Source organism: Phytophthora cinnamomi, assembly GCF_018691715.1.
Source record: "Phytophthora cinnamomi strain GKB4 chromosome Unknown Contig104, whole genome shotgun sequence".
Classification (NCBI taxonomy): Eukaryota; Oomycota; class Peronosporomycetes; order Peronosporales; family Peronosporaceae; genus Phytophthora; species Phytophthora cinnamomi.
In genome coordinates this window covers 300,418-323,815 of record NW_027151037.1, presented here as the reverse complement: position 1 = coordinate 323,815, position 23,398 = coordinate 300,418, and the positions used below count along the sequence as shown (strand labels likewise).

Below are 23,398 nucleotides of genomic sequence, written 5' to 3'. Positions count from 1 at the left end.
GCTCACACAGCGAGGCCGAAGATGAAGGCACTGCTGAAAACAGCCGGATTCCTGACGCACTCTCGGGAACCAGCTGGTTACATCAAGCCAACAAGACCGGAAGATACCGGTATCGGTCTGATTGCGGGCAGTGCCCAAGGTTTCAACGGGCTTGCCTGTACTTCGCCCTAAATCGGGTACAGTATGCTGGGCCGGGTTACATTGAAGGGTACAAGCTCGTTGTCATCTAGCGCCATACTCAACACGCTTCGATCACAGGTGTTTTGGTAATTCGCGAAATAACCAAGCGGAGAGTTGTAGTCGACAACTCTGACACCAAGCTGCCTGTGGTTGGCGGCGGAGAGGGGCACATGCAATTCTGAGGCGTTCACTCATCGAGTAGCTGGCGTAAACTCGAGCTCGATCACCGGGGCTATACGCCTGACTCAGAACAAGGGCCGTAACTTTCGACCACATGAAAAAGCCGTATCTTCATTCACTTGTGCGGGAATCGAAAAAAGGTCCAAACAGTTGGTAACTTTCCAAGTTGTAGTAATGGGCACTAGCTGAGAGATAGACAGAGCTTTCGGGTAGCACTACTCAGTGTAATAGTGTTCACAATTTATAGACGCATGAACCGAGAGGGTGGCCAAGGGGGCCGAACGATGCTCTCTTCAGTGGCGCCTGGCTGACTTGCTCTGAAGCCTTGAGCATCTACGTTTCGCATCACTATGGGCGGCGACGTCGGCTAGATAGTGATATATCTAGGGATGCATTTCAAAAGTCGAATGGAGCGAGCAAAGTGGCGAACAGACGATTGTCGTCGCTGTTGAAACCATAGAAACCAACTCACGGAAATGTTGAGCGCTTTCGTCAAAGATACACAAGAGCCTTTAGGCAGCCGGCTTGACACGCTGTGCGTGCATGTGGTTACATGGTACAGTAGTTTCCTGGACCCTGCAGAATTTGAGTCAACTGTAGTTCTGTCCGTACCGAGGGTCTCGCGCGTGATTCCCAGCTGCTTTGCACTCCCACGTGATCTCGATGACTAACGACTTGCAGGAAGATACGTACCAAGATTTCGAACTCATCGCACCCCGTATAATTTTATATTTTGCATACTGGATTTATTTGATCGGAATATCACAGTACATTTTATTGCACTAACCACCTCTACAAATCAAATCCCTTTATGATTGTAAGAGAGACCCCACCGCGACTAACGAGCGGGAGGTCTGTACATGTATGCTTGCAGCCGCCAACAAGCCGCCGCAACGCCATGGAGCAAGCGCGTGCTTGCGTACATACGGTAAGATGTCAGCTCCAGTGACCGATGAAGACGCGTGCGTTCCGATTTGACTGGCAGGTCGACCGGTAAATGTACACTCCCCCGTTGACATGACACGTCGAGAGCCGTCGTGTGGTCTGAATACTTGAGTTTTCCCTATCGACAAATCCCTTTCTGCCTTATTCGACGCCGTTGAAGGCGGCCGTGCAACACAAACAACGGGCAGGGTGGTCGCGATCAAGTACTGTACATGTAGGCGACAACGCCTGGGCTTTGGGGCCTCAAATCGTTGGCGTAGATAGCCGGCTGGCGAGGAGGTACATTATAAGTGTCCCCACGCAGCGACCAACAAGAACAGGACGACTAGCAAGCCGGAAGGCGTCAGCAATGTACACCAAGCGACCCGCTCTGGAATCTCGATGGTCTCGCTCTACAATGTGCTCTTCACTCTTCATTTTCCGCTGTGCAACACAGACCAACCAAAGCTCCACCACACCATGAAGTTCTCCGCCTTCTTCGGATCCCTGCTCGTGCTGCTCGCCAGTCCCGCCAATCTCGTCAACGCTGAGTGCTCGGACGTCCACGTCGTGTTCGCTCGCGGCAGTGGTGAAGCCCCTGGACTCGGTATCACCGGCCAGCCTCTCGTCAAGGCTATCGCCTCCAACCTCGGTGGCATGAGCGTCTCGTCCTACGCGGTCAACTACCTCGCCGCGTACGACCAGACCAGCGCCGGACCCGGTGCTACCGACATGACCAACCACGTCGTGACTGTGGCCAACGCGTGCCCCAACACGGTTTTCGTGCTCGGTGGGTACTCGCAGGGTGCCAGTGTGACCGACATTGCGCTGGGTATCAAGACGGCTCTCGGCTCCGGTAGCGTTATCCCCCAGTCGCTGGCGCCGCGCATCAAGGCTGTCGTGACGTTCGGCAACCCTCTCAGGCTTTACGGTCAGACGATCTCGAGCGCTAGCCCCACGTATGGATCCAAAGCCATTGAGTTCTGTAACAGGGGCGACCCGGTGTGCGCCGCCGGCTTCAACATGATGGCTCACCTGACGTACGCGACGGACGGCAGCGTGAACACCGCGGCCCAGAAGGCTGCTGCGTTGGTCAAGGGTGGCAGAGCGCTGCGTGCGTAAGCACATTTTCCATCCTGGCTAAGTGACGGTGTACGCAAAATTGCAGTCTAGAAATATATGTTATCTTTTAACTGGTCATCGGAATCTGTTCATGGCAGCTCTTTGAAGTCGAGCACAAAGATCAGCATATTACTGGTCGTGAAGGGAGTGCGAGCCGGTGAAAAGATTCCAACAAGGTGGTTTGACAAGCTAGAACAGGGACCAGGAGCTGAAAACACCGACTGCTATCAGGTACCAACGTTAATAGATAGTGATGGCGCGCTAGCTGGAGCAAAACGCTGATGGCAACGGCATGGCCGCATTAAGGACACGACGCCTGTAAAACAACATCAAGTGTACGAATACTTCGATTGAATGACATGATTGTACTACTAACTCGATGGCACTACGATGCGGACATAAATTCATGAGCACAAACACCAACTATCTCAGGCAAATGCCACTCAAGCCGGGTTCGATCACCCACGCAGTGTGCGGCCACCGCCCTTCACCAACGCAGCAGCCTTCTCAGCCGCGCTCGAAACACTGTCCATCGGGTAGGTCATGTGCGCCATCACGTTGAAGCCGTTGCCGCACACCGGGTCTCCCGTGTTGCAGAATTCGATGGCCTTGGATCCGTACGTAGAACTTGAGCTCTCGATCGTCTGACCCATGAGCTTTAATGGGTTGCCGAACGTCACGACGGCCTTGATGCGAGGTGCCAAGTCCTCCGGAATGGTATCACCGGAGCCGAGCATCGTCTTGATACCAATGGCGATGTCGGTAACGCTGGCACCCTGTGAGTAGCCGCCGAGCACGAACACGGTGTTGGGGCATTCCTGGGCGACGGACACAACGTGGTTGGTCATGTCCGTGGCGCCGGGTCCGGCGCTGGTCTGGTCCATTGATGCGAGATAACTGACCGCGTACGAAGACACACTCATGCCGCCAAGGTTGGAGGTGATGCCACTGACCAGTGGCTCACCGCAGATGCCGAGCCCGGCCATCTCACCGCTACCGCGAGCGAAGACGACGTGGACGTCCGAGCATTCCGCGTTGACGAGGTAGGTTGGGTTCGCGACCAAAACGAGAAGAGACCCTAGGATCGTTGAGCAGGCTGAGGTAAGCTTCATGGTCGAAGTCGTCACTGGTATCGTGGGATGCGGTGGTCGAGTCCGGTGGGGTGCGTTGATCGGGTCTGATTTTGAAATGGAGAACCACAGGTGAATCTGCGTGCTGCATCAGTGTCAAAGGACATGCCTCTGGTTGCGTGGGCGCTGGATTGTGGATGCGGACACTCTACTACGAACTGCACATGATGGTGCTATGCGTGCACACGTGCTGACCGCAATCTAGGCAATCTTATCCGACTTCTGCTGTAGATTCGCCCCAAGGAGCATGTGTTGAAATACGTCGCCAGTGATGGCATCAAACCTTTGTTCTGTTTCTTGAGAGGCCGAGCAGCGAGCATGAGGCGGGTCAGCTGGCAATTGTATACCGACTTTCGCTACAGACAGCAACAACCTTGACGCGATCTGTACTAAAGTATACTAGTATGCACGTTGCGTTCAAGATGAACCGTTTCAAACAATTTGCCGCTTAGCTTAATTTTACAAAAAAAATGAGGAGGGGATCTGGCTTGTGTATTCCGCTGTTTATATTGCGGTCCAGTGCAAAATGCCGATAGCGCAACTAACCCGTGCCATTGTCGTTTTATCGGTCATAGGTCGCATGGTGACCTCTTCAGTCCACATCCTGGCATCCTGGCATCCTGGCATCCTGGCATCACGACCAGCTGTGCCGAGGTCATGAGTGGATCTTTACTATTTGGTCGATCCTAATTGTTATACCAGTACAGCAGTGGTCCTATTACTACAGGCCCAGTTGCCCTCCCTCCGTTCAGCACCACGCACTTTGCTGGGTTAGCCTCCTGTTTTTGCTGTCAGGGGGCACCAGGTTGTGCGACCGACCGATATACAGCTGCGCGATCGCTCGGAAACAGTAGTCACCGATATGATCTCCAGCCATGGTGCGTGCGCTTCTTCGCTGACGGACGCCTCAACTTTTGAAAGCAGCATTTATCTGCGATCCCAGCTTTTTGGTTTCGTGAACTTTGAGAACTAGATCTTATATTATACGAAGATGCGTGCACGTTGAAGTATTCGGCGAAAGTGTAGTGGCTGCGTCTGACAAGAATTTGCAAGATCATATTGACCGCTATCAGATAGAAGAAGGGGCGTTAGCTGGTAGTGGCCGCCATCAGCAAGAAGGGGAAAGCGCAGCTTCGTCAGCTTTGAAAATCCGTCGCTTTGCTAGTCGGCCAACTTCTCACTCTTCGTTTTCCTCCGTAGTGCGCACACCAAGCAAAGCCCCGATCCATTCAAAGACACCCCATCTCAACCACTCCCGCAATATGAAGTTCTGCACCTCCCTCGGATCCCTGCTCGTGTTGCTCGCCAGCCCCTGCAACCTCGTCAACGCCGAGTGCTCGGACGTCCACGTCGTGTTCGCCCGTGGAAGTGGCGAGCTGCCTGGACTTGGCACCGCTGGCCAGCCTCTCGTCAAGGCCATCGCCTCCAACCTCGGTGGCATGAGCGTCTCGTCCTACGCGGTTCAGTACCTCGCCGCGTACGACCAGACCAGTGCTGGCCCGGGTGCCACCGACATGACCAACCATGTCGTGTCCGTCGCTCAGGAATGCCCCAACACCGTGTTCGTGCTCGGCGGCTACTCGCAGGGTGCCAGCGTCACCGACATCTCCATCGGCATCAAGACGATGCTCGGCTCCGGTGATACCATTCCGGAGAGCTTGGCGCCTCGCATCAAGGCCATCGTGACATTCGGCAACCCGCTCAAACTCTTTGGCAAGACTATTGAGAGTTCCAGCTCTACGTACGGACCCAAGGCCATCGAGTTCTGCAACCAGGGTGACCCCGTGTGCGCCGCCGGATTCAACATGATGGCGCACCTCATGTACCCGACGGACGGCAGCGTGAACACTGCGGCCCAGAAGGCTGCTGCGTTGGTGAAGGGTGGCACCAGAGCGCTGCGTGCCTGAGCACCCGCGAATGCTAACCGCTTTGACGGCCTGTTGCCGCATTAGATGTAGATGGTGTCCAACAACTGTATCCGTTGATCGTTGTCAATAATTTGTTGTATAGTGGCCCTGTTGCGATCATTTTCGCCAACTCGATGAGTTCTGTTGTAGCGTCTTATTGGATTCACTTAATGGCCCTTATGACAGGTAAATATCGGTTGTCACTTCCGAACATGCGGTTAGTCACTTTTGCATGACCAGTGAGGCGATGTATTTAGCGATGTATTTACTTGTCGTACTTAAGTGAAAAGTCCTATGCAACAAAACACAAGAATAGAACAACGAACTCATCGAGTTGATCGACACAAGCGAAAATGATCGCAACAGGGCCACTATACAACAAATTATTGACAACGATCAACGGATACAGTTGTTGGACACCATCTACATCTAATGCGGCAACAGGCCGTCAAAGCGGTTAGCATTCGCGGGTGCTCAGGCACGCAGCGCTCTGGTGCCACCCTTCACCAACGCCGCAGCCTTCTGGGCCGCAGTGTTCACGCTGCCGTCCGTCGGGTACATGAGGTGCGCCATCATGTTGAATCCGGCGGCGCACACGGGGTCACCCTGGTTGCAGAACTCGATGGCCTTGGGTCCGTACGTAGAGCTGGAACTCTCAATAGTCTTGCCAAAGAGTTTGAGCGGGTTGCCGAATGTCACGATGGCCTTGATGCGAGGCGCCAAGCTCTCCGGAATGGTATCACCGGAGCCGAGCATCGTCTTGATGCCGATGGAGATGTCGGTGACGCTGGCACCCTGCGAGTAGCCGCCGAGCACGAACACGGTGTTGGGGCATTCCTGAGCGACGGACACGACATGGTTGGTCATGTCGGTGGCACCCGGGCCAGCACTGGTCTGGTCGTACGCGGCGAGGTACTGAACCGCGTAGGACGAGACGCTCATGCCACCGAGGTTGGAGGCGATGGCCTTGACGAGAGGCTGGCCAGCGGTGCCAAGTCCAGGCAGCTCGCCACTTCCACGGGCGAACACGACGTGGACGTCCGAGCACTCGGCGTTGACGAGGTTGCAGGGGCTGGCGAGCAACACGAGCAGGGATCCGAGGGAGGTGCAGAACTTCATATTGCGGGAGTGGTTGAGATGGGGTGTCTTTGAATGGATCGGGGCTTTGCTTGGTGTGCGCACTACGGAGGAAAACGAAGAGTGAGAAGTTGGCCGACTAGCAAAGCGACGGATTTTCAAAGCTGACGAAGCTGCGCTTTCCCCTTCTTGCTGATGGCGGCCACTACCAGCTAACGCCCCTTCTTCTATCTGATAGCGGTCAATATGATCTTGCAAATTCTTGTCAGACGCAGCCACTACACTTTCGCCGAATACTTCAACGTGCACGCGTCTTCGTATAATATAAGATCTAGTTCTCAAAGTTCACGAAACCAAAAAGCTGGGATCGCAGATAAATGCTGCTTTCAAAAGTTGAGGCGTCCGTCAGCGAAGAAGCGCACGCACCATGGCTGGAGATCATATCGGTGACTACTGTTTCCGAGCGATCGCGCAGCTGTATATCGGTCGGTCGCACAACCTGGTGCCCCCTGACAGCAAAAACAGGAGGCTAACCCAGCAAAGTGCGTGGTGCTGAACGGAGGGAGGGCAACTGGGCCTGTAGTAATAGGACCACTGCTGTACTGGTATAACAATTAGGATCGACCAAATAGTAAAGATCCACTCATGACCTCGGCACAGCTGGTCGTGATGCCAGGATGCCAGGATGCCAGGATGCCAGGATGTGGACTGAAGAGGTCACCATGCGACCTATGACCGATAAAACGACAATGGCACGGGTTAGTTGCGCTATCGGCATTTTGCACTGGACCGCAATATAAACAGCGGAATACACAAGCCAGATCCCCTCCTCATTTTTTTTGTAAAATTAAGCTAAGCGGCAAATTGTTTGAAACGGTTCATCTTGAACGCAACGTGCATACTAGTATACTTTAGTACAGATCGCGTCAAGGTTGTTGCTGTCTGTAGCGAAAGTCGGTATACAATTGCCAGCTGACCCGCCTCATGCTCGCTGCTCGGCCTCTCAAGAAACAGAACAAAGGTTTGATGCCATCACTGGCGACGTATTTCAACACATGCTCCTTGGGGCGAATCTACAGCAGAAGTCGGATAAGATTGCCTAGATTGCGGTCAGCACGTGTGCACGCATAGCACCATCATGTGCAGTTCGTAGTAGAGTGTCCGCATCCACAATCCAGCGCCCACGCAACCAGAGGCATGTCCTTTGACACTGATGCAGCACGCAGATTCACCTGTGGTTCTCCATTTCAAAATCAGACCCGATCAACGCACCCCACCGGACTCGACCACCGCATCCCACGATACCAGTGACGACTTCGACCATGAAGCTTACCTCAGCCTGCTCAACGATCCTAGGGTCTCTTCTCGTTTTGGTCGCGAACCCAACCTACCTCGTCAACGCGGAATGCTCGGACGTCCACGTCGTCTTCGCTCGCGGTAGCGGTGAGATGGCCGGGCTCGGCATCTGCGGTGAGCCACTGGTCAGTGGCATCACCTCCAACCTTGGCGGCATGAGTGTGTCTTCGTACGCGGTCAGTTATCTCGCATCAATGGACCAGACCAGCGCCGGACCCGGCGCCACGGACATGACCAACCACGTTGTGTCCGTCGCCCAGGAATGCCCCAACACCGTGTTCGTGCTCGGCGGCTACTCACAGGGTGCCAGCGTTACCGACATCGCCATTGGTATCAAAACGATGCTCGGCTCCGGTGATACCATTCCGGAGGACTTGGCACCTCGCATCAAGGCCGTCGTGACGTTCGGCAACCCATTAAAGCTCATGGGTCAGACGATCGAGAGCTCAAGTTCTACGTACGGATCCAAGGCCATCGAATTCTGCAACACGGGAGACCCGGTGTGCGGCAACGGCTTCAACGTGATGGCGCACATGACCTACCCGATGGACAGTGTTTCGAGCGCGGCTGAGAAGGCTGCTGCGTTGGTGAAGGGCGGTGGCCGCACACTGCGTGGGTGATCGAACCCGGCTTGAGTGGCATTTGCCTGAGATAGTTGGTGTTTGTGCTCATGAATTTATGTCCGCATCGTAGTGCCATCGAGTTAGTAGTACAATCATGTCATTCAATCGAAGTATTCGTACACTTGATGTTGTTTTACAGGCGTCGTGTCCTTAATGCGGCAATGCCGTTGCCATCAGCATTTTGCTCGAGCTAGCGCACGATCACTAATGCCTACTACTATTATACAACATGTAGTGAAGATAAAAGTTGTGCAGGCTGAAGACAGACCACTTGTACCTGGTTTCGACCAATCACATCGCACTCTCAAGCCAATCAAAGCGATCTTTCTTTCACGAAGAGGTGTCTACTACAGCTAAAGTCTCCACTAGTAATGTCCTCGGTGCTGGTTCCTCTCCTGGTGCTGCGCTGCATTGTCGCGTCCGTGTTTGTCATCACCTGGAGCGGTTGCAATCTCGACGTCGCAGCAGCCATCGCGCCTCGGTCGTACTTTTCCTCTGCGCGCACCGCTCAGTCGCCGGACGACCCGGTCATCGCCGACGCCGCCAATGTACTGAATGACCAATGCTTCTACCAGAGAATGCGAATGCGATGCTTGGCGTCGTATCATACAGGAGTTACACTCACCTCTGGTCGTCGTGCTGTCAGTTCGCAGTGGATCAGCTGAGAGGCCTGTCGGACTCGGGCATCTACGAGACGCTGTCGCTCGCGAAGGTCCACGCGGCAGCTACAGAGGTACGAGGCGAAGAGGAACGTACCTCTGAACGGCTACTAATAGTGCTGGTGTGCTGCAGCTGGGGGACTTCCACTACGTGATCCACCTGCAGGTGGCGCTGTCGTCGCCGCACTTCCGCAGTAAACGGGATGTGGAGGACTTCGAGATGATGGTGCTGGAGAGTAAGCCGCGCGTGGAAGAGCGCGCTAGCGGCACGTATAACGCCACTCGCAGCATTGCCATCGACGAGTTCCCGGAAATGGACGAGGACGCGATCGAGAGCTTCTGGGTGAAAATGGTGGAGGGAAGGAGGCAACGGCGCCGCGAGCTTTTCGAAAAATGGGAACGTGAGGCAGGGGTCTCGGATGAACAGCAAGCCAAGGTGGAGAATAAAGAGCAGACGACGGAGGGGCCAGTCGAGAAGGTGACGAAGACGCTGACGATCGATGAGCTCCAGGCTATGCCAGCAAAACAACTTCGGCAACTGCTGACGACGCCCGAGAGTACTGCGCCACTCCGCGCCGCTATCTCCGCCATTCTGGACGAGCGACTTACGCTGCTTGAGCAGCGCGAGGAGACTATGTATGCGCAAAAAAATCAGCAGCCACAATTGAATCTCCAGCGGGACGAACTGTAAGCTGCTGGGGCTTTGACCTATTGCCATGGACAGCGTAGCTGATGTATTTCAGATAAGCTTAAAACGAAAGGAGAACATCACGAGCGAGCGAGACTGGGGTTCAACCTAAATGAGATCTGCCACGTTCATGGGCATCTCGTCGATCTGTGTGCTATAGTACTGCTCGATATCGCGCAGGATGCGGATGTCGTCGTCCTTGACGAAGTTGATCGCGACACCCTTGCGACCGAATCGGCCGGAGCGACCGATGCGGTGGATGTACAGCTCGCGGTTGTTGGGCAGGTCGTAGCAAATGACCAGCGACACCTGCTGCACGTCCAGACCTCGACCCCAGACATCGGTGGTGATGAGCACGCGCGAGCCGCCCGAGCGGAACTCCTGCATGATGGCGTCGCGCTCCTTCTGCGGCATGTCTCCGTGCATGGCCGACACTGTGAAGTTGGCCTCGCGCATCTTGGCCGTGAGCCAGTCCACTTTCCGCTTCGTGTTGCAGAAAATCACGGCCTGCGTGATGGTCAACGTATCGTACAGGTCGCAGAGCGTGTCGAACTTCCATTCCTCCTTCTCCACGGCCACGAAGAACTGCTTGATGCCCTCGAGCGTCAGCTCATCGCGCTTCACCAGCACCTTCACAGGCTCGTTCATGAACTTGCGCGTCAGGTCCAGCACCTCCTGGGGCATCGTGGCCGACACCAGCAGCACCTGCGTTGACGGCGGCAGGTACCTGTAGATGTCATAGATCTGCTCCTTGAAGCCCTTGTTCAGCATCTCATCGGCCTCGTCAATCACCAACATCTTAATGTTGCGCGTGCGCAGGTTGCGCCGGCGGATCATGTCGAAGATGCGGCCGGGCGTGCCCGACACCACCTGCACGCCGAAATCCAGGCGACGGATGTCCTCGCCCACGCTCTTGCCGCCGATGCAGGCGTGGCACTGCACGTTCATGAAGTCTCCCAGAGCCAGCACCACCTTCTGCGTCTGCTCCGCCAGCTCGCGCGTGGGCGAGATCACGAGCGCCTGCGTCTCGTTGCTGGACGTGTCCAGCGACTGCAGCACGGAGATGGAGAAGACGGCCGTCTTGCCCGTTCCCGACTGCGATTGGGCGATCAGGTCGCGGCCCTGAATCGCCGGCTTGATGGCGCGTTGTTGGATGGCCGAGGGCTTCTCGAAGCCTGGTTAAACAGGTAAGAACAAACAATAAAACGTTAGAATACGTGGTTAAACCACTCTCGAGGCTGCACTGGGGGCTACAGAGCGGCTTAGAGCCTCGGAGTTGCTCGGTTCAAGAGAGGAGACGCGTACCGTAGGAGTAGATGCCGCGGAGAAGGTCCTCCTTGAGCCCCATGGCCTCGAACGTGGGGTAGACGGTGATGTCCTTGGACGTGGTGAACTCCACCGTGTCTCCGTCATCTTCGTCCACGAGACGCGTGCCTGCAGGCAAGAATAGGGCATCAATCGACAACACAGAGAGTCAGCTATGCGATCATGGCGGGCGGAGGGCGCGCGGGGCAGCAGGGCCGGAGATAGAGGGCGCCGTACGTCGCTTCGTATCCTCGCGCGGCATGTTCGCTGGCGGTCGCCCGTGTTGTGTGACGTACGCCACCCACCCCAGTCGGACTAAATACCGATTCGTTACGTTACCGAACAGCCAATCAAGATCAGGGTTTGGTAGTACCGTATTCCTTATGTGCTTGCTGACTGATCCTTTTTACTGACAAATCTAAGTAGCCAATCAAACGCGAGAGTTGATCATACAGTTGCTGATTATGTGCTTGCTGACAGTTCAGCTCAAGCACAAATTTCTCACTAGCAATTTTGACTTGGGCAGTGCACAGCCGACGGCATGAAGCGGAAGCCGCCAGGACGCAGCCGTGTGAGCGACACCGGCCGAAAAGAGCCGAAGCATGCCCGGAACTCCTACACGAAGAGTGAGAAGCTGGAGATAGTTGAGTTTTTCGCTAACAACAACGTGAACGTCACGATGGACAAGTACTTCCCTAAGCTGGCAGGCCATGCAAGGGAACCGAAGCGGAAGTTGATGCATCAGTGGCGTAAGGAACATGAACACCTAGAGCTACAGTGTGCTGACCCCCCGCTTAGCAAGTCTCAAGTACGTGCGCCCAGTCGGTAGCTCTACCATCCTTCTTGCAGACGCTGAGAAGGAGCTGGAGCAGTGGATTAACACGCTGAGGAAGGATGGTGCTCCAGTGAGCGCACAAATGCCGGGGCTGTAGGTTTGACGGGGCCACACGAGCACCTTGCACAGAGGAAGTGTGCTAACGAGAGTATACAAACTCTCAGTGAACGGCAGTTGGTAGACTTTTTTGGGGGTCGTATTTGGGTCGGGTCGGGATTTATGGTCGGTAGTTCAAATTGTGTAGTTTGGGTCGGGCCGGGACTTTAGGTCGGGGCGAAGATAGCAACCAGCACAATGAACGCGATACAAGCTCCTTCGCATGCAACAAACCCCATAACATGTAGATTGTTGTCCAGCTGTGCTGAGAGCTCCACTTACCGGGCGTGCGTCGTCCGTTACGACTATTCCTATCGAGCTGCACAAGGAAATTGACTTCACGAGCGACATCACTGTGTGATCCACCTGTCTAGCCGTGGATCGGTGCTGAGTAAGCTACATCAAGTACCTGGTGTCCATGACTCGTCAAAGTGTGGGCGATACTGCACCGAGTTCTTTACACCATGCTGCATCATCTTCTCGGAGTTCGAGGAAACCAAAGGGCCGTGGGAAGGGTAAAACGTGTATGCAGTATAAAGGCTTTCGATACACAAAGGGTTGGTCCTCAATGAAGAAAATTACGTTGCGGTGCAGTGTTTACCGCAGAACCGCATGCAAGGCTGGATTGGACGTGTATCCTGCTGGTGGAAAAGTTGTCATCAATGAGCATACATGCGCTCCCGCACAGCATGAGAACAGCGAGGCTTTGGATGTGACACGAAAGATGAAAGAAATGGTGGATACGTTGAGCATACAAGATCTCGCCAAACCTGTGCACGACATTTGGAAAGCGGTTAGTGAAAGGTACTACCCAAATGATGAAATCTCTCGCACGGGCTTGTCAGAAGAGCAGGTAACCAGCCGAGTATATCGTACTCGCCGAAAGCATTATGGCTCACATCTTCTAGGCATGGTAGAAGTTCCACCGCTATCAATGGTTGAAGAGAAGAAGTTAAGTTTCTTCCAATTTCACGCTTCCCACCCCCGTCCAGACCCCACAGATAAGCCCCAAAGAATCTTTGGGTGGGCCCATCATGAGCTTCGTCAACTCTTGCTGTACCACAATGTTACCATTTTCGTAGATGGCACCTTCCGCTGCGTACCAAGAGGGTTCAAGCAATGCGTCATTGGAATGGTCCACGACCGAGCCTCAGAACTCTACGTACCCGTATATTTTGTTTTGTGCACTGGCAAGACGGAAGATATGTACTTTGACATACTTGAACTCATTCACCGAGATACTGGCGAAAGTTGTCTCCAAGTGAAATCATCTGCGACTTCGAGAAACGATTGATTAAAGCTTGCCAGAAGCAGTTCGAAAACGCATTGATAATCGGGTGCCTTTTCCATTGGAAGCAGGCAATTCGTCGTCGAATGAAGCAGATCCTTCACATACCAGAAGAAGAGATTGAGATAGCTATGACCCGGGGTGTCCTTGATATGCTTACAATCGTCGACCCGGAGTTGGTTCCTGCCAAAGGCACAAAGTGGGTAAAGAAACAGATTCGATCGCGTTGTTCAGCAAAGGGAATTGAATACTCTCACATCAAGTGGCGTGCATTTTGGGGCTACTTCAGAGGTACATGGTTAGAACTCTACGACATTGAAGAATGGAATGTGCACGGTTTCGAGCGCGACCTTGTGGCACGAACAGATAACCCGCTAGAGCGATTTCACCGTGAACTAAACAGTGCCTTCAGTCCACACCCCAACATAGTCACCTTTGTAGCCACCATCCGACGCATTTCACAGGACTACGTCGCAAAGCTCTCCAATGTTGCTGCTGGTCGCCGAAAGAAAGGTGCCGCAAAGAACTCAAAGAAACGTAAGAGTAAGAAGAAGGGCAAGAAGAAGTGTAAAGGCAGCAACGACCAAGCACCATCAGTACCTGTGGATGAGTCAGGACTTCCGCTGCCGATCGATCTACTCCATGTTGAAGGCCTCTCAGAATCTGAAAGTGAAGATGAGGCTGTCGTGGCTGAAGAAGCCGACGAAAGCAGCAGCAGTGACAGTAGCAGCAACGGTAGCAGCTACGGTAGCAGCAGTAGCAATAGCAATAGTGAAAGCGATGGAGACAGCGATCGCGGTACCGACATCAGCGGTGACGAAGGTGAAGATGACGAGCCCGACTTTTCCTTCGACTACGAGGGCGAGGGGCGCTACGAAGGAAACCACTATGCTACACTAATTGAAACAGTGTAAGTGCATGAGTGCACTGCTTGCTAGAGCACTCTATTGAGCTGCCGCCAGCGTTTGCATGTTCAGCAGGAATAGATTTAGCTGATAAGCTTGTTCGGTCGGGGTCGGTGGTTTAGGTCGGGAAAAACACCCGACCATAAATCCCGACCCGACCCAAATACGACCCCCAAAATAATCTACGCGGCAGTTCACGTGTCCCTGGCCTAAGGCCCTGGTCCAAGTGAAGAACGTGTTCCGAGCTGGGCAATTTCAAGCCTTTCAATTGGCTAACCGTTTTGGTACACTGTACCCATTTGGACCGGGAACACCACTTCCTGGAACGCCAACACGACGTGTGCCAGCCAGAGAATATTTGTGCTAGCAATATGGATAGTGAAACTGCTGCAATATGTGCAATTGTTATTGCCTGTGCCGCGGCTGCTACCATCTATGTTGCGGGCCAGCGCAGCCTTCGTGGGATTTAACACACACCTCAACATTTAGCTCGACGACCTTCGAGCAAGCTTTGCATGCCAAACATACACACTGGTACAAGAAGCTGTGGTGTGACAAGGCTTCATGTCTTTCATCTACAGAGCAATCTACAGTGTAACCACTCGCCATACCACCCCCAACGCCAAGCACAAGCTAATCAAGGGTGTCGCCTTGACGATGATGTACTTAGCTCCGGGCGGCGCGATGGGCGGTGGCCGTGGTGGTTGGCGGTGCGCACTTGGACCAGCCACAGCACATGTGCCAGTCGTGACCACGAATCTCAACTATTCACCTAGCCCTCGTTTCATTGGCACACGTTCTTCACTTGGACCAGGGCCTAAGGGGACGGATTGATCAGAAGTATGGTAGATCTAAGACTGAGTGTATTTATAGGTTAGTACAGATTTGGCCTGCGTACAAATCCGAAGTTCCCTATAGTTTATCCTATATAAAATGTATCGGTTGGCTCTCAAGCCTATTGTGTCACTACTCAGGGGAGTGATCTTTTGTTGCCATCCCTGAATAGTGCCAGGGTCGCTATTCCATGTAACCCCGTTACAGCAGGCCAGGGAGACTGTGCACGAGCTCCATATCCGCCCGTTCGAGGCCTCGTGGCACTGGAGGCAGGACTTTATGAAGCAACACAGACTCAGCATTCGCGCAAGGACTAGGCAAGGGCAAGTTTCGCTAGCGGATGCAGACGTCATCGCTATCAACTTTGCTATGGACGTCCAGCAGAAAATGTTGGAGCTGCGGGTTACTAAAGTCAACAATGCCGATCAAACTGGTTTGTTTTGGATTTTGCTTTCGGTGATTTACAATGATTTACTGTCAAAAATATTATTTAACAGGAGTATTGTTTGAGAATCTACCAAAAACCTCAATCAATAAAACTGGTTCGAAAACAGTTTGGATTCGAGGCGCTGGCAAGGATAAAGAGCGCTTCTCAGTCATGCTTCTTGGCGATTCGGACGGCGTAAAGCACCCACTTTATGTTGTTCTCAAAAGTAGTAAATCTACGGTAGAAGGTGGCGACGACGCCAATTGGAAGTATCGGCGAGGGTTTGGTATACATGTTGGGAACGAAGCAAGACGAATTATGGTAGAAACCAACTTGCAGCTTTACGTGAACTTAACCGCGTGGTGGAAATTCTAACATACATTTGGAGTTTTTAAAGGGCCACTTTGGATATCGCCCCAACCTCGGCAGCCTATTATACTGCTGGTTTTTCCGGGCACTGGGCGGCAGAGGTACAAGCCTACGCGAAATCAATTGATGTGCATATCATGAAGGTCCCTCCTTCATGTACGGCGGTGTCGCAGCCTGCCGATATCGCATGGAATAAGCCTTTCAAAAACTATCTACGTACTGCGTGGGTTGACATGCTACGCGAACAACTTCAAACTCATGATAGACAAGACAAAGCGTTCAAAATGGCTGCACCGGGCCGGGCTCAAGTGTGTAGGTGGATACACGAGATCTGGAATGGTTTGAGTAGCACGACAATCCAACGAGGTTTTTCGGAGGCTCACCTGCTTCCGCCAATCCCACCGGTGGATGTTGGGTAAGATGAGCCTGTTGATCTCGACGCCTTAGGTGACGCAGCTGTGGCGTTCCTGATGGAGTTCAGCATGATAGACAAGACTAAGGGCGATCTTTCGTCTGATGACGACTTAATTGGCGATGACGGCGACGATATTGACGAGTGGTAAGCGCGTAATATAATATTTGGTTTGATAGCTACCGTTATATTTATCGAAGGTTACTGTTGATCGATGTTTGGACGAGGAGTAGCAAATCATGCAGATGCATGTCAGTAAGCACATAAGGAATACGGTAGTGAGAATTTTGGGTTAGTAGTTGTAACGGGCCAGGTGGGTGCCCGTCACTAGCTTACACGTAGCGTGAGGAAGCTTAGGGTCCGACTAGGAATTAAGAAGACCAAGTAGTCAGTCTTGGTGAAAATTCAACTCTGTTTTATTTTAGAGCCAGGGCGGCTGCCCCCTGGTCTCTTGCGAACCACTCAAACACAGGTCAGCACCTAATTGGGTGAAATGGGGTCTGGCTCCCCCTATTTCAACCAATCAGGCGATGCCGTATCAGCACACGGCTAGCGTGTGCTAACTCTCCTACTTATGTAAATTCAACCTACATACTTATGTAATTGGGCCCATTACAGTAGTGATACTACTATTACTAACCGGTTCTGAATCAATATCACTACTACTACTGTAGTGGAACGGCTTTGGCATTAGCAGTACACTACTTATTAGCACTGTGTACCCATATTGACGTCTACCATAACTTTCACTTGCTTTCTTCCATGCACCTCAGTTCCTGACGATTGTGGCCCAATATTAGCTGCCGTTGCGCTCGCTCGTTGTCAGTTCTTGTCCTTAGCGGGCTCATAACGAAGGATCCTGTTGTAGGTCTTGCTGGACGGGATGGTGAGGTTCGGGTCTCCCGTGACATCCACTAGGAAACCATGAAAGTCGTTACCAAGTTGTGCGCCAGCCCTTGATAGACTACGCATATTGATGAGATCCGTAATTGTGGCGAGGTTAGCAGAGAAATTCCGAACCCGCCAGTCGGCTACCCTAACCCGCTCGGCCCGACCCAAGATTGACTACTTCGAACTTCAAGTGGACTGGCTCGCTCCTGGTGAAATGGCCTGGCTAGGTCTGCGACTTGAGTGTATTTCGCCCAGACTCTGGGCCAAGCTGGAATGCAGCTGAGATCCGGGGTGCTTGACTTTGACCACCCGGGTCTGAGCTGAGAGTCCGGAGTCCAAGCTGAGAGCCCAAAGTCTGAGAGCAGTCTTCACTGCAAATATGGAGTCCAAGCTGAGAGCCCAAAGTCTGAGCGCAGTCTTCACTGCAAATATGGAGTCTGAGCTGAGAGTCCTGAGTCTGAGCTGAGATCCAGGAATCTGGGCTCAGCCTCTGCTGTGATCATGGAGTCTGAGCTGGGAGCCCCAAGTCTGGGCTGGAAGTATGGAGTCTGAGCTGAGATCACGGAGTCTGGGCCCAGCTCCCGCAGTGGCATGGAGTGTCCGCCCAGAGTATGGAGTCTCAGCCGAGAGTCTGGGATCTGTCCGGGGTCTGAGCGAGTTGGCTCAGGGCGGTCTGGGAGAAGTCGACTTGATATTCAGTCAGTCACTTCGTATCGGCCGTACCACCCTTAGGCACCCTCTTTGCGGGTATAAGTGCCTCACCCGCAGTGGCCAATTGGCATCGCCGGGGACCTCTACGTGGCTGGCCTGATCTCGGTCGTAGCGGATACAATGATCTGCCCAGCACGAAGAGTCGCCCAAGTCAGTATTTGACGGATTTCATCTCACCATTGTTCAAGGTGTACCCAGAGGGAAATTGCGCCCTCACTTAATAAGTCTTAGTATTTTGCATGTGTTAAATTCAATCAGAGTTCGATTTGCCCCCAAATACGCAGGTGGTGCTTCCGCAGGGTCCAAGGAAATCATCCGACTAAATTCAGCTCCACATACCAACTCAGTTGCTATTCCTACGGAGTGGCAGCGGTGGGGGTATTTCATATGCTACGCACTGGGGTACTTGCATACCCAGTGTCGTATTGCGTGTTTTCGGGCGGAAGGTGATTCGCCCTGAGGTTTCAAGGCAGAGCAGCACCTGGGATAGTGGTTTCCAGGGCTGCTGGTGAATCCGTGTGGCGCGACTGATCTGGGGGGATAGTGGTTCCCAGCGTCGCTGTTTTGCCTACATCAAGGCGTGGTGCGCGGAAGTCCCAGGGCACAGAGCGAGAACCCTGGGTCAAGACAGGCTCAAGCCGAGCCAATTCTCGGGGCCACTCTTAGGTCTGGGGGGAGGGGGGCGAGTGAAGACCTGCTACGCGGCTTACAGTCTGAGCCGCAGGAGGAAGTGTCGTGACTGGAAGCGACTCGAAGCCGGAATCGCTGAGCAAGGGGGAGACTGTTAAGTCCCAGCGTCCAAGGGCATGTGAAGCGAAGTGGACTACGTGTGTGTGGTGCCGTGCCTGCATATTCAAGGGGGTGAATCGGGTGAAGACACGTGCGGACTGAGACTTGCCAAGCGAGGTAAAAGTTTCGTCTGGGACCACTTGGAGACTTTCGGGATCGGGGGTAGCTGGTGTGGCCGACGCAAGGCTGGGTCCACAGCGTAGCCCTAGGAAGGACCGCACAAGGGATCACACGAGTGAGGAAGCAACACACGCCTCGCCCACCTCGAACTGGGCTGAGCGAAGCCGTGCTGAGTTGAGAAGAGCTGAATTTTGCTGAAGTGGCACTGAGCTGACCAAGCTGAGCGGTGCAGAAGGATAGCTAGGCGGAGCTGTGTCGAGCTGAGCCAAGTCCGAGGTTGTGTGATCTGAGCGTCTTACCTGTTTCGTTAAGAGGCGCTTCGCCACACAATCGCTTAGCATACAATTATTGGCCACGAACCGTCGCGGATCAGTCATCGCACAATATGACCCGAAATTTGTTCTTGAGTCACCGGAGGTTTCCACCACCTTTTCTGCCGCTTGGTAGGTTGCACTACTCATTCACTTAACTTGGGAGGGGCCTGGCGCATCACTTGTGCTTTGGGAGACATTTGTACCATGAAGCGATCGGCGAGACTCAGGCGATGCTGCTGAACTTGAATCGCCAACCCGTGCAGTTTGTGTTTGGATACCAAGTGAGTTTTGGCATTAGACACGTTGCTAGCACCGCATAGCGACTCTTGCCATGTCTTCGCCCTCGCGCACAACAGACAAATATGAATGAACGTCTTGTCCCCATAGATGGTAGGTTCTCTATGCGGTGTATCATATTCCAAACCAAGTCAGTCCCTTCTTAGGCGGCTTGTGAATGATGTGATTTGGTGTGAGCTCCTGGGAATCGCTGTTGTTATCGGAGAATCTGCTCACACACAAGCGACTGCAGAGCCTGCATTCAGATAGTGTTAGGAGAAACAGATCATACGCGAAGATATTACCACACCATTGGTGCCGTTTTGAGAGGTCGACATCTGGCTTCGTGCAGAGTTCATTGCTGCACAAATGATGTTCCTGACCGCCGCAAACACAGCAGAGAGATGTCTCCGCTATTTCGCTCCAATGACAGTCAATCTTAGTGCACTTCATGAGTGTTTTGCTTGAGTCACAAATCGAGAAATGAGCGACGGAGCGAGAGCGGGAGGCCGCGAAAACAATATTCGCGCCCTTCGAAGATCCCACATCTTGGGGACCTCGTGGTGAGGGAGAGGCAGCGACAAGCAGCGGAGCGCAGGTACGACCAAGGCCGGTCGATCCCGATCCACGAGCGACTCGACATCTACCACCATTTCGACGACGAGTGCTTAGCAATAACATCACCACGGTACTTTCAAGCCTGCGAATGTGCTTGGCCGCGATTTGATCCGACAAAGCTTTGGCGCTCCATAACAGAGTGCACAAGTCAAATCCGAAGATCAATAGAATCGGTTTGTACGCATCCTCCTTATCCTTGTTTGAAGCAAAACCTTCGCATGAATCGATACGAGCACTGCCCCCCTCCGTTCCTTTTCCAATTTGCTCCGGTTTGCATCGTGCCATGCTGCCTTCGTCCGGTGCGCTAGTTATGTGCGCTCTCCTCTGATGCAATTGTGTCTCAAGTTGAAGCGTCTTGCGCAAGGTGGTAGTGGACCTATCAGCAGGTTCGACGGGGTTACTCGCCTGATTGGTCGGTTCTAAAAATCCAGTCCTGCACCTGTCCAGCATGTCCACTGCGGTGCTCATTACTGTCGCTGCTCGATCAAATGACCCAGGGCGAGACTCTTCCGCCGTGCTGCCACGCGCTCACGCCCGGCCGCAAGTGCAGCCCCAAGGTGCGTGCAACGCTCCCCTTCAGCCACGCAGCAGCGCTAACCGCGTCCTTCTGTTCTCTCTGCCCCACAGGCGAAATTCGCGTCCGAGCTGGCGAAATTCGGCGTCGCGGCCAAAGCGGACGGCGTGCAGCGACTCGCCAGCGACCTCAGCGCCGCCCGAGCCGCGCTGCAGCTGGAGGACGTCTCCGCGCCCTCCGTCTTCCAGTCGCCCGACGACATCCCGAGCTACACGCAGAAACTCGCCGCCTACCTGGCGCTCGTCAAGGGGTTCACGGAGTCGCGACAGAGCGATGCAGACGTAGCGCTGCAGGCGTCGGTGTCCGTAACCGACGCAACCGTGGGCGATGCACTGCGTCAGCCGCTGGTGGAAGGCAGAGCGGAGACCAGCGGCGCCGTGGGGGCCGCGCACGGAGCAGAAGGCGCCTCTGCCTCTGCCAGGGACTGCAGCGGGTGTCTCAACTTCTGTCGGTGGCAGGACGCGCTCACGGGGCAGACCGTGTACGCGACGAGCGCGAGACAGGAGTACGCGCATGTGCTGCTGGCGGCGGGCATCTTGATGATGACGGACGCCAGGGAGAAGGTGGACGCGATTCTGTCCGAGAGACTGTCGGAGCTCGACGAGAAGCAGCTCAAGCTCGCGTATCACCTGCTGCTGCATGCGGCGGGCGTGCTGGACGCGTGTCTGGAGTCGATGGACGTCGCGCCCCGCGCCATCGGTGCCGAGTTTACGGACCTTGGTGCTAAGGCGGAGACGAAGACGAATACCCAGGGCTCTGCGGACGACGTTGGCCTCGTGCCGGACGACGACGTGATGGCCAAGTGGCGCGAGGAACAGCGTCAGGCCCAGCAAGTCACGCTGCAGAAAGCTGCACCCGACTCGGCTGCAGCGATGAAGGGCGATTCTGCGAAGTCTCCTGCATCCGGCGCAGCAGAGGACCTTGCGATGCTGAAGCGCGTTCCTGACCTCGCAGATGGGCGCTTTCCGCAGTTGCTGGCTTGGATTGCACTTGTGGAGGCGCAGGAGCTGGTGGTGTTGCGTGGAGTCACGCGCGAGGTTGTCGACTTCACTCTCATGGCCAAACTCTCGATGGACATTTCTGCGAGATACAAGGGTAAGGCTACAACTGTTCATTTGCGTGCATCCATGTGGGGGTTAGTCCTTCGTACTGATCAGCATTGTGTGGGGTTGTGCAGAATGCCAAATCATCGCCTCCAGGCTGTTGCCGTACTCGACTTCAACGACGGCCGAGCGGATTCGCCTGTATTGCGCTTACAAGGAGCCTTACTACCAAGCCATTTCGACGTACTTCCAAGGTGCCGCCTGCATGTTGAACGATGATGCACGAAACTCTGCGCAGGCCGTGGCCAATTTCAAAAAGGCTGCTGCGCTCTTCGAGGGAGTCGTGCCGCTCGAAAAAAGCTACGAGTCAAAGATGGCAGCCGACAAAGATGAAAAACAGCGCGTGGCCCTGTTAGCAGCCGTGTTTCTGCGGTCAGAGCAGATCATCAGTCGAGATTTAGACATCGTCTCGTACATGAACTATGAACCGGTAAGGAGAGGGTGCGCCTGATTGTTGTCACGTTTCAGTCTAACGATCATGGGTTTTGCCTTGAACGTAGATTCCTGCTCCTGAAATCGCATGCAATGCTCTGAGTCTCGTCAAGCCGACAACGTTCCCAACGGTAACCACAAGTGATTTATGGCGTGATGGCGAGGTTGCAAACTGTCTAAAGCCTACAACTGTGGGTCCATCGAGGGGCACAGCTGAGAACCAGCAACAGCAACCGCAAAACAGCCGCCCTCGTGAAGGATGCTGTTCGAATTGCATAATTTCGTAAGTCCGCAATATAACTGCAGCAGTGCATGTGATATACTGCATGAAGCAATAACGCTTTAGTGGGATCTGTGCGAGGTTGCCTCTGGGATAACCACAATAAAAATTGTATTAGCTGCACAATCTGGTAGGTGCTCCCATAGCAACGGCGGGTGTTCCTCCTCTCGCCGCCGCGGCGTTCATCGCCGAGCTCGTAGCTCTTAAAACACTGACCTAAAGCTAAGTCTCTCGCTATGGAACCGAGGATCCGATGGTATTGCTTGTGGGCCTGGGCTTGCTGTCCGCAAACAGAGCTTGATTCTGGTCTCGGCAAGCTGCAAGCTCCTACCGGTATGTTGAAGTGTGTCTAAGGTGCGGCTGTTTTCGGGGAGCAATCCACGGCAATGAGGCGGTCACGGTGGTTGTTTTCGTCCTCATGGTTTCGGACACCAAGCGTTGACCCATGCAGGACAGCTTGTGGACGACAAGACAAGCTGGCAGCTAAACTTTGTGCTCGTAGAAGCAAGCACGACGCGTGTGGTTTGACGCGGCTGGTAAGACGGGGAGATCTCGAGCATTCGAGCGTCGAGAAGCTGGTCTAGCTGAAACAAGTGCGTCGAGATCGACGTCATTGATTTTGCTCAAGGATGTGCCCTTTATCGACATCGGCTGGCAATCTGCTGCTTCCCTACGATCACACAAAGTGACAATCGGCTTTCGTTTTCATCGTAGAGCTGCAGCTTAAGCAGCAACACAACAGGATGGATGATTGACAGCCTCTACGTGGTGCAGACACCATTGGAACATGACAGTTATGGCGTCCGTCGCGCAATTCGATCCCGATGCATCCTATGGCCCTGTGCTTGCTCATCTCGATGATCACGGGCAAAAGTAATCTAGTAGAGCCAACTTGCTTGAACCCATAGCTTTCTACAGTCGGGCGTCGTCGGCAGCCAGCCCGAATTCTGTGACCTACAGTGACCGGTGGTCA

The 23,398-nt window shown here is 53.9% G+C and overlaps 8 protein-coding genes across 9 annotated transcripts; 5 read left to right on the top strand and 3 right to left on the bottom strand.

Moving 5' to 3' along the window:
• Positions 1-1,764: 1,764 nt before the first annotated feature.
• Positions 1,765-2,406, top strand: IUM83_05952 (cutin hydrolase; the record flags this gene model as incomplete). Its single annotated transcript, XM_067930118.1, has 1 exon — positions 1,765-2,406. One exon carries the CDS (start codon positions 1,765-1,767, stop codon positions 2,404-2,406), a length of 642 nt encoding a protein of 213 aa, XP_067782630.1.
• A 458-nt stretch (positions 2,407-2,864) lies between these two features.
• Positions 2,865-3,518, bottom strand: IUM83_05951 (cutin hydrolase; the record flags this gene model as incomplete). Its single annotated transcript, XM_067930117.1, has 1 exon — positions 2,865-3,518. One exon carries the CDS (start codon positions 3,516-3,518, stop codon positions 2,865-2,867), a length of 654 nt encoding a protein of 217 aa, XP_067782768.1.
• Positions 3,519-4,798: 1,280 nt separating this feature from the next.
• IUM83_05950 (cutin hydrolase) lies at positions 4,799-5,443 on the top strand (the record flags this gene model as incomplete). Its single annotated transcript, XM_067930116.1, has 1 exon — positions 4,799-5,443. One exon carries the CDS (start codon positions 4,799-4,801, stop codon positions 5,441-5,443), a length of 645 nt encoding a protein of 214 aa, XP_067782769.1.
• Positions 5,444-5,917: 474 nt separating this feature from the next.
• Positions 5,918-6,562, bottom strand: IUM83_05949 (cutin hydrolase; the record flags this gene model as incomplete). 2 transcript variants are annotated; one of them, XM_067930114.1, is made up of 1 exon in its annotated part: positions 5,918-6,562. In XM_067930114.1, the coding sequence occupies one exon, from the start codon at positions 6,560-6,562 to the stop codon at positions 5,918-5,920; it is 645 nt and encodes a 214-aa protein (XP_067782781.1). The 2 variants fall into 2 exon arrangements, with proteins under 2 accessions (XP_067782781.1, XP_067782780.1); XM_067930115.1 differs by having other exon boundaries at positions 5,918-6,385.
• Positions 6,563-7,842: 1,280 nt separating this feature from the next.
• IUM83_05948 (cutin hydrolase) lies at positions 7,843-8,496 on the top strand (the record flags this gene model as incomplete). Its single annotated transcript, XM_067930113.1, has 1 exon — positions 7,843-8,496. One exon carries the CDS (start codon positions 7,843-7,845, stop codon positions 8,494-8,496), a length of 654 nt encoding a protein of 217 aa, XP_067782779.1.
• Positions 8,497-8,870: 374 nt separating this feature from the next.
• On the top strand, positions 8,871-9,849 carry IUM83_05947 (uncharacterized protein; the record flags this gene model as incomplete). Its single annotated transcript, XM_067930112.1, has 3 exons — positions 8,871-9,047; positions 9,146-9,232; positions 9,292-9,849. 3 exons carry the CDS (start codon positions 8,871-8,873, stop codon positions 9,847-9,849), a joined length of 822 nt encoding a protein of 273 aa, XP_067782866.1.
• Positions 9,850-9,954: 105 nt separating this feature from the next.
• On the bottom strand, positions 9,955-11,413 carry IUM83_05946 (Eukaryotic initiation factor 4A-III; the record flags this gene model as incomplete). Its single annotated transcript, XM_067930111.1, has 3 exons — positions 9,955-11,021; positions 11,152-11,280; positions 11,389-11,413. 3 exons carry the CDS (start codon positions 11,411-11,413, stop codon positions 9,955-9,957), a joined length of 1,221 nt encoding a protein of 406 aa, XP_067782647.1.
• Positions 11,414-11,692: 279 nt separating this feature from the next.
• IUM83_05945 (uncharacterized protein) lies at positions 11,693-22,424 on the top strand (the record flags this gene model as incomplete). Its single annotated transcript, XM_067930110.1, has 6 exons — positions 11,693-11,959; positions 20,534-20,593; positions 20,664-21,705; positions 21,788-22,143; positions 22,214-22,276; positions 22,359-22,424. 6 exons carry the CDS (start codon positions 11,693-11,695, stop codon positions 22,422-22,424), a joined length of 1,854 nt encoding a protein of 617 aa, XP_067782585.1.
• Positions 22,425-23,398: the final 974 nt, after the last annotated feature.